At 34.2% G+C, this 13601-nt stretch overlaps 2 protein-coding genes across 2 annotated transcripts in view; both read left to right on the top strand.

Annotated features, from left to right (window-relative positions):
- Nucleotides 1–5347, top strand: part of LOC117123881 (calmodulin-A-like) — a 24412-nt gene extending 19065 nt beyond the window's left edge. Inside the window, exons 4-6 of the mRNA XM_033269931.1 lie at nt 802–928; nt 1582–1697; nt 3873–5347. Of these exons, the coding sequence (XP_033125822.1) occupies nt 802–928; nt 1582–1697; nt 3873–3901 (272 nt within the window). The 3' untranslated portion in view covers nt 3902–5347. The remainder of the gene's footprint in view (nt 1–801; nt 929–1581; nt 1698–3872) is intronic.
- LOC117123882 (calmodulin-alpha-like) overlaps nt 1–13601 on the top strand; it is a 33813-nt gene that overhangs the window by 8382 nt on the left and 11830 nt on the right. The window lies entirely within an intron of this gene.

Below are 13601 nucleotides of genomic sequence, written 5' to 3'. Positions count from 1 at the left end.
TAAATTTTTTTTATTTTTTTTTTTTTTTTATTTTTTTTTTTTGTTGGGTTTTGTGGGGGGGGGGGGGGGGGGGTGGGGTGTCGGGCCCGGGTCGGCTCGGTCTCCCCTTGAATCCGTCACTGATAACTTATCGCAGCAGCTTTGTTCCATATTCCTTTTGATTGTCGTCAGACAGACTGAATCTTAAATGCCATTGCAAGCTAGCTAGATTCAGTACAAACAGGGTTATAAAAGACTGCATGTTACTCGGCGTACAGGCCTATGTTAAATTTATGTAAAATCAGTTATATAAGACATTTTCATACTGGAAAATAAATTAATCTTGATTCATGTTTTGAAAATGGCAAAAAAAAACTTATATTTAGTAGGCCTAAGTAATAGTGTGGTGCCTCAAATGAATATGTCATGTCGCCTGAATGCCTCATTAGTTTCACTTTCATCAGTAAAACCAATAAGCCCTGGTAAAAAGGGTTTCAGTTCTGTTGAGAGAATAACACTGTTGAAAAATAAAATGAACGATGCATGAAGTTCAAATAACGACTTCATATTCAACTCAATCATGATTAAATGACGAATGATTTTGTTTTGTCTTCTCCGAAACCAGCTTGCTTACGTCAATAATCACTGCTCCAGCATTTGAAAATAAGATTTTCATGAATATCTCCTAAAAATAGATAGCTGTGAATTGCTAACGGCAGACTCATTGTGATCGTCGTAATTCGCGACATTTTCTGTGTTTACTTCAGAATCTGTAAATACCTATGCTATTATATAAGATATAATATCAATGTTGATTTTTAGGAAATGGAACGATCGATTTCCCAGAATTCCTGACGATGATGGCCAGGAAGATGAAGGAAACTGACTCTGAAGATGAAATCCGGGAAGCATTCCGTGTTTTCGACAAGGACGGCAATGGCTTTATCAGGCAAGGTTTCACCTAATCTAACCAAAAATGACACATTTACATTTTGTAAAATCACGACACTACAAATCATCTTCATTATACCATTATCATCATCATTTTATTACTGTTTACTTAGGCTTAATAATAATAATTATTATTAATTACATTTATAATATTTTTTCAAAGCCACCGCAATATTTCTACACTTGCATATACATAGTATATAAATAAATAATATTCCAAACTAACAATTGCCTTAAACAGATTTAAAAAATACACAACCCAAAAAAAAAAGTTCGGGAAAAATTCGATATTGCTATTTTAAGAATGAGGCTGTAGCAAAAAGGTAACATATAAAACTCGTTTACAAACTCTAACACGACTGTAGGAATATCAAACACAAGCGAGGATTGTATCATTCTACGTTGACATGCATCAAACAGGTGCACAAAGATTAGAACTGTAGAGTGAGTTAATATGAGGTAATATACATACACAAAACCACATCTCATTTTATAAAAACCTATGTGTAGGAACAATAACAAAAGACAACAGTAGTATCCAAAACAGTTCACAATGAAACCTGTTAAACTAGAAACTGAACAAATATGAGGCTACAATAAGTAAATTCAAACAAGCTGAATTCTGTATTATTATTTTATTTGATTTTACAGTGCTGCTGAACTTAGGCACGTGATGACAAATCTGGGAGAGAAGTTGACAGACGAAGAAGTCGACGAAATGATTCGAGAAGCCGACATCGACGGCGACGGCCAAGTTAATTACGAAGGTAAACTACTCTCAGTGATTGGGCAGACGCATCCAATGTCGCTCTCTCATTATAAATCGTTATGGTACTCACAGATTGATAATAACCTGAGAAACGCCTTTGTTGGATGGTACTCATAGAATCTATTAAAAATTCTGTTTTTTATGAAGGATATTTCGATTGGTGACCGTATGCTCGCTAATTCTTTCAGGTTTGGCATTTATTCCTATCTTGAAAAATTTCTAAGCTATATTACCGTATAAATATTACTTCAAACATGTCGGAATGCCGGGGCATTTATTGATGTCAAAACAAAAAAAAAACAAACAAAGATAAAAAAAAAACAAAAGGCCTATAAATAAGTTGTTTACATTTTTAAAAAAGTGCGTTCACATTGCAAGGTATTTATGACGGATGTTACGCGTGCGTGTTTCTGTACAGACGTTGCGTTCTCCTCCATATCATTAAGTAGGTTTACATTATCAATAGTGCGTTATGTCTTGCACTTTATCGGGATGTCCAATTATGTTGTTGTCTCTTTGTTGTACTTTAATGCGTTTATGTATGTAATGTGTTTATGGGAGTTTTTTTTAACATTTCTTAATATTATCACTTTAAATTATTATTATTATTATTATTATTATTATTATTATTATTATTATTATTATTATTATTATTATTGTTAATAATAATAATTATAATAATATAATGTTGAGAAGAGTTTTAATTGAGTATTTTAAATGTTTCATATATATTTGTATATTACTATTTATTATTCTGTACATTTCAAATTTTCCTTCAGTTTGCAATAAAGTTATTTTGAATCTTAGAATAGATAAAATGGCGGTATTGTGAGATTAAATGGATGTTGGTGGGAATATCTTATAACTATCGGCCTAACATCGCTCCAACCCCCACGGGATTCAACCACCTATGAAAACAGAGATTGTTTAGGCCCAATGACAGAAATCATTTCATGTGTAACTGTGAATACATATCAGAGGCCTAAATGACATTACGTACAGTATTGTCATGTAGATTTATTAATTAGTGGGTGAATAACTTACGTAACGTTTCTCACGAGGGGCCTTTGCTGTCATGGAAACCACACCCAGCGCACCACAATTGCACGTGTGCAGTATTGTTGTATTGATGGTCAAATTCTGAAGATGATTCATCAAATCGAATTTAATCAGAAACTGGCCTTCCAAATTGAAATGCATAAGTACAAAATATCGTAGTCTTAGTGAAATAACACTGATTTTCCATGGTCAAATCTCTTTGTCTGTAAGACTATGTTTCAACCAGCGAGTATACTGCATTCTTTTAATACATTTTATAGACCTAAATATAACTTGATGTCTTCTGTTATGATCAGTGTAGCCTGAACGTCATCAAATTCTAGCGGTGATTCGGAAGCAACTGAAATAACAAACACGTATTTTCGTTAGAAAATTTCAGTAATTATAGTAAAATCTCATGAGAATTTGCACTGTAGTAAAATATAGATTGGGTTTTGCATCGATGTTTTAATATAGCAATTGAAGTAGTGATGTTGTGTAGAGTGCAGTACATCTGCGATTAGCGAATATATTATTAAATTGTGATTGTTTACTGCGCAAAGGTGAGCTTATCAGCGTCGTATCAAGTTTGATTGTGTTCATTCTGAGTCACTGGAGCTAGATAGCAGATGATCAGGAATTTAACCAATTGATCGTGTATTGTTATAAATCATTCATAAAAATGTAAACATCAGAATCAAATATGCACGTTCCAACTGAATTGTTCAGCATGAACATAAACAAAAGATAGATAAAATGATAGATGAAATCTTTAGACGTCATTGACGCGTTCGCGCTCAAGTACCGTGTGACAATTCCGCTCAATAAGGACTAAAATTGGCATAAAGCCCTGACCTACCTGCTGAGTCTATATTAAACCAACTAGGCCTATAATGGTTGTGATGAACCAATATTACTGAGCTAATGCGTAGGCTTATGTGACGTACGGGTATACAGTCACTTTAATATAAGTTAAAGTTATTATTTATTTAACTACATACACATTTATTCTTAATTATACTTTATGTGCAAACGCTTTGAAATATATGGTGATTAGTTTTAAGGAAGTGGTAATAAACAACATAATATATTAAAATTTCATACAATTAACTACTCTCACTTGTTTTTATTTCAGAGTTTGTAAAGATGATGACGACCCAGTAAAAATGTAAATTGACACCAAACAGCTAAGCAAACATCCCACTATGTGATCATCAATGTTCGTGATGGCCAACGCTTCTTGTGATTCCTTTTTGGAGATGAGTGAGTGCCACTAAACCTGGCCGACAGAGGGCACTGTAAAGTCACGTCGCTCTCCAATACAATGGTGCTCGTTACGCTTGTTTCTTTTAATTAAAGTCACATGTGCTCACCAAACGACACCGAATAATAATTACTCATTAAGATTAACCGATTTCCACCGTGTATTATTATGTTAAAATATAATGCAAATTTATTTGAAAGGGTAATTATTACCCTTAAAGATGGAGAAATCGCCTTGATACATTGTTGCTTCCGAAAGAAATTGAAATTACGACAGATTTACCAAGAGAAATGAAAAAAATTGTAGTACAAAATTTGACTAATATTTACTAACTTAAACGGACCAATTTGGCCACATGACCAAATGCAAATTCGTAGTGTATTTCCATGTTTATACAAATATTGTTTGATATACTAAATTTTTTCAATGTATTTACTTTGTGATGATAAAATAAAGTTTGATATGGAATAGTAGAAAGACCAAAATACAGATAAAAAAAAGTGCTAACAAATTTTGAAGGGTATTTTTAAATAAATAAATAGGGCTGCGACCCTTCTGGGATGAGTGGGTTTATTAATCTTTACTAGTAACACGTCGCAGAAAAATCACCATATTCCATTTTTGTACTGATGATATTTGCTTTTTATTTTTTTTAAAAGCATAGTCTTTCATATTGCTTTTACTGTACATACTGATTGGAATTAAATTTATTCGGATCCAGTTAAGTTTTAAGAATTTGCGGTTTTGGGTGCAGTGGGCTATTGACGTCACAAATAGATGGGCATTACACGTAGTATCAATTCTCTTTATAGCATATATGAAAACATTTTTGGAATTTCATGGAGTCATGTTTTGTCATAATTTTAAATCTAATTTTAAAATTCGTATAGCAAAATCATTGATAGAATGTCATTAAATTGTAACGTCTTAGGTTAATTAATATGATTAATTTAATTATTTTTTAAAAATAAATATTTACGAAAGGCCAAATATACATATATAAAAAAGTCTTGGCTAGGCCTTCGGTTCTCATGAACTTTCATGCGGATGAGGAGCTGTTTCGCTTGTGAAAGGAGGAAGGCCTACCCCTACCCAACCCCACAACAAATAAACATGAGGGAGAGGACGAGAAACATGTTTTTAAGCAGTGTGTATTTAGCCGGTAAAACGCCTATTCATATACAATATTTTTGTGATGATTTCCAACTTTAGGAATGGGTGAATTCGAGTTACAGCCGGTAAAATACACACGGTTTTTAATTATTTGGCCTACTTGTAAACCAGTTAGACCACGGTGCAAGTATTGAAGGACCACAACTGAAAAATAAAAGATAATATACTTTAAACAATTTGTGTCATACATGTTTATACATCCTAGTACAATTATCTATCCCTAATCATCCACCACCCTAAAGTGCACCGACTTTTTGCATTTTATCATGACTTTTGCTCGTCCTCTATTTATTTCTCATGATATCAAATAGGCTAACCCAAGGCTGAGCTAAATACAGACCTTTTTGAAAAAACCTCAACTTGAATACCAATTACTTGATGGATCTATGTGAACAGTCAAAAGAGAAATTTTAACTTTAAATGTGATACTCTGTATACTTTAAACAGGATAACTAGTTTTGAGGTAACTATCACCTTGAAAATGGTATATAGCAAGGATGAGGTTATTGGCGAAAATTGAAAGCTAAAAAGTACTAAAATTACACTGAAAGCGACCAATCTGAATGAGTTTTTTTAAATTTTTTTATCTCAAACCATCAATCATTACCATTATGTACTTTTCTGATGTGTCAGAACAGTGATAAGAATACGTGAGTGTCTAACATACGCACGTGTTTACGTACATTTACGCTCTTGTTTTGTGGTACCTGCAACAACATTCAAGGGGCGGGGCTTACTATAGCGGAAAGGTACGTCCATTATTGAGATGGGAGTGAGTGTCCAAACAGTTATAACAACATGAATAAAAAGGCTTGAAATGAGGAACAATCATAATATAATGCTTACGATTGGGTAGAAAATTGCCTTGAACCTTCTGGGATTCTTAGCAGACGCCTTGAAGCCTGCAGGCTCCAGAGGGGAAATGATAAGACACAACAAAAAAGGCATTCAAAAATCTGTATCACATTAAACCGTTCCAGACTTTTCGCCAAACACCCTTTTCGTCTCAGAATAATCAGGGTTTTTTTTCCCTCCGGATCCTGGCTTTAAGTAATTTGGCCAGTAGAGTTTCCGCGTTTTTCTGAGAGCTTTTCGGCAGTTGGAGGATACCTAGATCGAGACGGCTGTCGACATTTGTTATTGAAATAAATGTAATAATATATACAGTATATACACACAGTTATGATTATAAATACGATAGGCCTGCTGTCAGCCTAGATAATCAGACCATGCAGTTCTCAATCAACACCCAGTTCTGATCACCTCTCATTATAATTAAGCACCGTTAATGACACCCACTTGATTACTCATACCCTTCTTAACTCGTTATCCCTTTCCATCTTCCCCCAATGCATGCTCATGTAAGATAGCGCCCTCTACGAACCTGAAGGTGGACCTATACAGTACTGGTTTTTCATATCAATGATGAAAACAATTATTATAATTGTACTAATATTTTTACAAAATTTAAGAGCAACTAAAAATCTATAGCGGGGTGCAACCGTTAATCGAATAAATTGCAGGCTTACTTTATTTAAATTCTTGGTCCCAACTCTGTTGGACCGTCTTTCTTGTGAGGTGATAAAGAAACACCATGGTATCCCAACATAAAGATTGACTGGATTCCACCTCCAGTAGAATATCAATGCTGCCCTCACCAGTTCTACTTAAAGCGCTCTATCTGAATATTTAGCCGTTGGTTCGAAGGTTAAATATAAGCAACAGCTTTCATTTTAACACGCGTCTCTCACGAACCGACGCCATAATCTATGTCGCCCGTTCATCCATACATGTTAAAAATGAAAACATCCTGACACTATTATTGATTGATTTTTAACTCAGTAACAGTATATCACCGTAAAGAGACTCTTTTCATCGTCAGTGACACATGTTTGTTCTTCCATAGGCCTACATGATAAAACGATCATAAACAATTATATATCTTCGGTTCTTTTTGACTCAACAGACTTATTTGACCTCCATGTACCCAAGGACTTGCATGCATACACATCTGACCTTTTCTGCGGGAAGGGAAAAAACTACAACACAGTTCTTATAAGAACCATTTTAATCGCCGGTGGCAATCACATTGCATTAATGTTAATGCTAATTTGATTGGCTTCAAGATCTGGTATTAATCTAATTAATTGACTGCGACCTATATCTAGGCTATATTTTGATGTGTCTTATGTAATCGATGTGTATTTGAAATTATAGCACAGCCATGGATTTCAAAATGTCATCATATGAAATAATGATATGATGCTTAATTGAACTTTTTGGATGGTCGTTATGACGCTGCAGATGAATTAGAAACAAAAAAAAAATCGATAACAAAAAATACAGGCCCAATAAAATAATAGGCCTATATTATACAAATACAAGGCCTCCGGGCCTACTTATAAAGGAACATTATCGTTAATAATAATAACAAGCGAATAATAATGATAATGATTATGATGATGATTGATTATGATGTTACTAACAAAATGATTAACAAAAAGAATAATAATGTTCATGACATAAATTAAATAAGCGAAATATAAAACAATTAATTTATCTAAAAGATTCATAATTTTGTTAATACACATTTTTTGTTTGTCTTATCATTGAATCAATTTTTATTCGATTGTAAAAATGTTTATATCTCGTATGCCAATGGACTTTGAAGGTCCTCGAATAATTGACATACATCGCTAGAAACGTTCATGTTTTTTAGACACAGAATCACTGATTAAAGATATTCAGGAAAGATACCGGTATGTACCGTAGGTAAACTGTGTCCGAAATAAATTATTCCTTTTCTTCAAAGCTTGCAGCATGGTAACCAACTAAATACCGTGATGTCAAGTCTTACTATGCGTCCTCGTTTATTTCCTTTCCGTTGTGAACTCTTTGATTTTTCTTTACTCTTACATTTTATCGAATTTCCACGATATGAAGGTCGTTTTCTGTTTAGCGTCATTTCATTAAAAAGTGTGATAAACCAATGAATTATAATAATCACTCATGCCGGTGGTTGAAACTTGAAGGTAATCTTATATATAAAAAAAAAGATAATATTTTTATTTTTATCCTTTTAAAGCGGCTCTCTCATGAACTAGTTTCGCGTGATTCCAACGATCACCGAGTGCGTTGGTTAGTACCCACTTGGCCATATCCAATCAAAGAGCCTTTCTATATAGTCTTTGATCCAATCAATCAGGGACGGAGGGTGACGTGAATATTAACCTTTTGAATAATACCTAAAATGTTGGAAACAGAAATTTTCTGAATAATTGTAAAAAGCATTAATTAATATTTGGATGAACCTCTGTGAAGCTTGTGTGCCATTTATCAGGACGTTCAGGTATTAAAGTAGTGGCTGGTACAGCGCGTTGTCACTAGCAACATATCTGTACACATTCACAACGCGCAGTGATAAATTGGTGAGAGAACTAGCCACACTTGAATAGTTTGCAAAATGTACTAGTGTCGAAGCGTTTAAGAAAAAAAGCGTCGTAAATTTCAATTCTCTCATATAATTGATGCAACTAGCAGGGGCGGATCCAGAAATGCCCAAAAGGGGGGTCCGGAAGGGGGGCCGAAAGTTGGGCCGATTGAGACAACACTGTCGTAGGGGGTCTGGGGGAATGCCCCCGCGAAATTTTTGTGTTCTAGACGCCCAAACATAACATTTGAGGCATTCTTGGCCATCATTTTTTTCTTTTTCTCGAGACAGTCTGTACACATTCACAACGCGCAGTGATAAATTGGTGAGAGAACTAGCCACACTTGAATAGTTTGCAAAATGTACTAGTGTCGAAGCGTTTAAGAAAAAAAGCGTCGTAAATTTCAATTCTCTCATATAATTGATGCAACTAGGCCTACAGAACAAACAACAGAAAATACAAACGAAGTTACAGTAACACTGTAACTGTAGATAAGTAATTTCGTTACATTTGAAGCATCCTCAATTTGGCATTATTGCGAAGTCGTCATGTATGTGCCGAAATATATCATGCGTAATTTTAGACATGTAAAACTCGTTTGGATGAAAAAAACAAAACGATAGATGGATTGCTGTGTTATTTTGATAGGCCTAAGTCCAAATGCTCATAAGCCTACTGTAGATGAAGCGGCTTAACAAGATAGGACGTATATTTTTGTATTTTGAACAAAATTCACCACAAAAGACCTTTACTTTAATTTATGTGAACCTACGTGAAAACGTAAGGTATTTCAATTATGATCAACAATATCATTAATAATTTACTGAGTAAAGTTTTGACGTTCACAGACACAGGTGGCGCTGCGCTGCGGTTGCTAATCCCCATGTATTACCGGTTCTCAATGAGTCCAATATTGATAATATAATAGGCCTACTTTAATTTTCTCTATAAAAAAAACTGAATAGAAGGAAAAAAAATCGTTAATAAACAGATTACAAGCATGTATGTAACAGCCTGGAGTTTGGACCGGCGTCGCCTTCTATCATGTCTAATTCGATTTTATTTTTATTTACGGGAAATATGATGGTATAGCCCATGTGCATTATTGATGGCATGTTTGTATTGTGTATATTGACGGATGTCGCTATCATCACTCGTCATATATTCAAATGTTCAATATTCGACGCAATTAGCGGAGCTATAGTGACATTATTATACACATTCAACGCCGGTAATACAACAATTATGATCTTATATTGGCAAAATAAGAGCTTTAGTGGGCTTTTGGGAATCGAAATTTTGAAACGTTTACTTTTGCTGCAATGCAACGGATCGCTGTCCATTCAATGAACTATTAAAATTCGCAAAGCACGCTGGGATAATAATGCGGACGAACCGATGCCGCAATGCAGTTTCGTTCACAGCCAATAACAATAGCCGACAGTTCAATTTCGCTTACAGCCAATGGCAATAACCGACAATATCGATTTTGGAAAAATTACCAATGATTGATGCTGAGATGACTAGTTGTTTTTGACGCGGGAAAAGTATCCATGTCAGCAGACGACATTCAATGAGTGCGGTTATAATCTTTCATATCTTCTATTTGATTTGATTACTTTGGGCGCAACCTCCAATCATGGCTTTATTGATGGGGTCGGCCCTGTCAGTCAATAATTCGTATAGGCCTAATTGTTGGGTGAGATAAAGAGATGTACGTTTGGTTGATAAATACATTTATCATTAATTGTAAAACGAAATTAGTTAATCAAGAGCAAACAAGGGTCAAATATATATATAAATAAATATATATATATATATACAAACAAATATATATTGGTCTGGCAGTCTATAGTCGCGCGTGCAATGTTAGTGCTTATCAGAATCGTCGCGTCAGACATGTTAAAAGAATGAAAGGAACTCCGATTCTACATGGCGCACAATATCTTCGTGGTCAAGCGGTTATGACGTTCACCGTGTATGTGAAAGGTCCCGGGTTGGAGTCCTGGTGGAGGTTGAGTTTCAATTTCTATTATTCATTTTGCTATTCCGCTTGATGTGTCTGACTTTTTCCCATATGCATTTAATCAACCTAGGCCTATGTATAAAAAATAAAGGTAATGAATACTCAGATACGTAAAATTTAAATCTAGAAACAAACAACACGTAGATGCATCTTCTTTATACTATAATAACGATATAGTAATATTCATGAGCATCCATAAAACAAAAATGTCCCTGCACCTCCAGACCAGTAAAATCAGAGAGTGCTACTTCAGTGCGAGTTGCGAGTTGGAACTTATGCAAGTTGGGTTTTATTATACAGCTACGATACTCAAACCTTGCTACCTTTATCAAGGAACACTAAAATATCAGTTGTCATATATCACTTAAGTGTCGATGGCTGAACAAAATAAAACACGTGATAGCACGCGTTAACACGCGTTATCTCACCCTGACTCGTGTAAATCTTGTGAATTATGGCATCCAGGGCGTTGAACCGGAAATTTCGCAAGTGATGAAGGAGATAAACCGATACGAAGAAGGGAGTTGATACAACCATATTAATTTATTGGGATAATACACTTTCGTAACAATGACACGCCTCACAGCATGAAGATGGACCATAAATATTATCTATAGGCCTAAGTGATGTTATATTGTTACCATTTATGTCTATCTAAAAAAAATCGGAACTAGAAAAAAAAAATCACTTTTGAGAGAATGTTATCGCCAGTTATTCATGCCAAATATGTTTATTGACTTCTTTCAGTCACTACCAGCCTAGCTGGATTATACACGTGCGTTAAAATCTTATTTGGTCTTTTATTGCAAATTATGGGCATTTTTTTTCCAAAATGGCTCCCAAATAAACTTCTATTGGCCTACATAATTATAAGCCAAAATCTTACATTCGAAGTGGAGCGAATTGCAAACATTGTTTCCTTTATTAAATGAAGTGATGGTAAACTTACAGAAATAGCTTAGTCAAGTAACAGTTCAATATGCAAATTAGCCTATACAGACCCTATGTTGATCCTACTGTATATGGTATACTAATTAATTTAATTGTAATTTAAGAATTTTATGCACCGTATGTGTATTTTTAATATTTGTCTTGTAATTAAATTTGTATGCATTTTTTGTGTATGCCCAGCTCAGAAAAACAAATTTCATGTAGGCCTACTGTACTCGTGCGGCATATCATGGCAGTAAATGGCATCTTGGACCTCAAATATATTAAGTGGGAATATAGGGTTGCTACCACTGATCACAGAGCCTTATTTTTAAAATTGTTCAGAGCATTATTTGTTCCGAAATGTATCGAATATGGGCTGCTATGATTTATCCTATGACAATATCTCTTAGGCTATCCAGGTAACAATAAAGTTGTCTTAACGTTATATAATAAATTTAAAATTTTGGTACAAAAGTTTTTTAGAACCATAAAAACTTATTTATTATGTAATTTCACAACTACTTAACATTTCGTCACCTACATCATGAGGTGCCATAATCATACATTTTCTTACCTCAGCCCAATCATGGTCGGGCTGAGGTGGTCTAGACCCCCATCTGTAAAAGTCCCACTGGGCCCCCTCTTTTTAAAATTATTGGATCCGCCACTGTTAATTACAACGTTCGCAAATTTCATAATCCATTTTTGTGTTTGCTTCGTCTTTACGACACTTGGTTTTGATCTCAAAATTTTGGATTAGATAGTTTCTATCCACTGTATTGAAAATCTTGTTCCAAAGTTGCCCGTGACGATATCCTGATCTTTGTCACAAGAGGTCGCTTTGTAAATCCGTGTGAATCCATAGCGACTGGTCATAATAATTGTCTCACATTTTCAGAAAGAAATACTTTTTCTAATTTTGTTTTTATTTATTTTTGTTTTTATTTATTTTTAATTGAAATGAAAATTATATTAACGAATAAATCAGAAATTCAATTCCAATCTGTCTTCCAGTTACTCTTGAATTTTACTAACTGTCGAGCACATCGTGCTCTTCTTGAAGTAAAAGACACGAGGAAACAATGTACTAGCTCAACAGTAAGTGCCATGTCAATAGAACTAGCCTATTTAAAAAAAAAGTAAAAGGCAACATAATATCTATCATATTGCTCTTGTAATAAAGTATACGTATTATAACTTAACTTCGATTTTATTTTATGATGATCAAGAACGTTTGCAAATGCTATTTTCAATGACTACATCCATACCGGTAATAGTCCTATAATGCTACGGATTCAAAATTCCTATAATGACGTGCCTACATTTTTATACCATAATATTACAGTTTGTATATCGGCGTTAAAAAATGACGTCACCTATGTCCTAATACTTGGCACAATGCCAACAATATAAATGCTAACTTTATATCAATTGTATAAAAAATATCAATAGTTTTGTCAGAGTATTAATAGGCCTAATAAAAATATTTTAGACTTATAAAGCAGAACAGATATTGTTGTTGGTTAAAAGGACTCGAACCCTAAACTTTGAAGGCCTAAAAAATCGAGCGCTTAACCTAGATCACGCTCACTCATAACAAAAGGCAGCAAAACTGAATTAATATTTATTTAATTCTATGAAAGTCATCAGAATGATTATTCTTTCATTAACAACGTTTTTGCTCATATCATTTACCGGTAGAGCAACACCAGCCTCAAGGCATATTCATGGTGAATGTTGTTATTATTATAACAATTGCAATATTGACTTAAGTTTCACAAAATGTTTCGTTATGTTTGAATGATGTTCAAATAACCACTAATAGGCATAATGGAATCTTGTACAACGAAAATAACCGTTTCACCGAGGCCCGCATCTTGGATATGGATACTAATTAAACACAGCGATAACTTACGTAAACATGTATGTTTGTGGGACATGAGCGTATTCCTGGCCCTGTTAAGTTTGATTGACACTCCAAAAAAGGATAAAGTATTTTTAATTATGTATATGTGTTAAATTTTTCTTTGAATATTA

This window comes from Anneissia japonica, unplaced genomic scaffold (assembly GCF_011630105.1).
Source record: "Anneissia japonica isolate Jap-2015-1 unplaced genomic scaffold, ASM1163010v1 scaffold287736_len1891122_cov214, whole genome shotgun sequence".
Classification (NCBI taxonomy): Eukaryota; Metazoa; Echinodermata; class Crinoidea; order Comatulida; family Comatulidae; genus Anneissia; species Anneissia japonica.
This window is presented reverse-complemented; position numbering and strand designations above follow the sequence as displayed.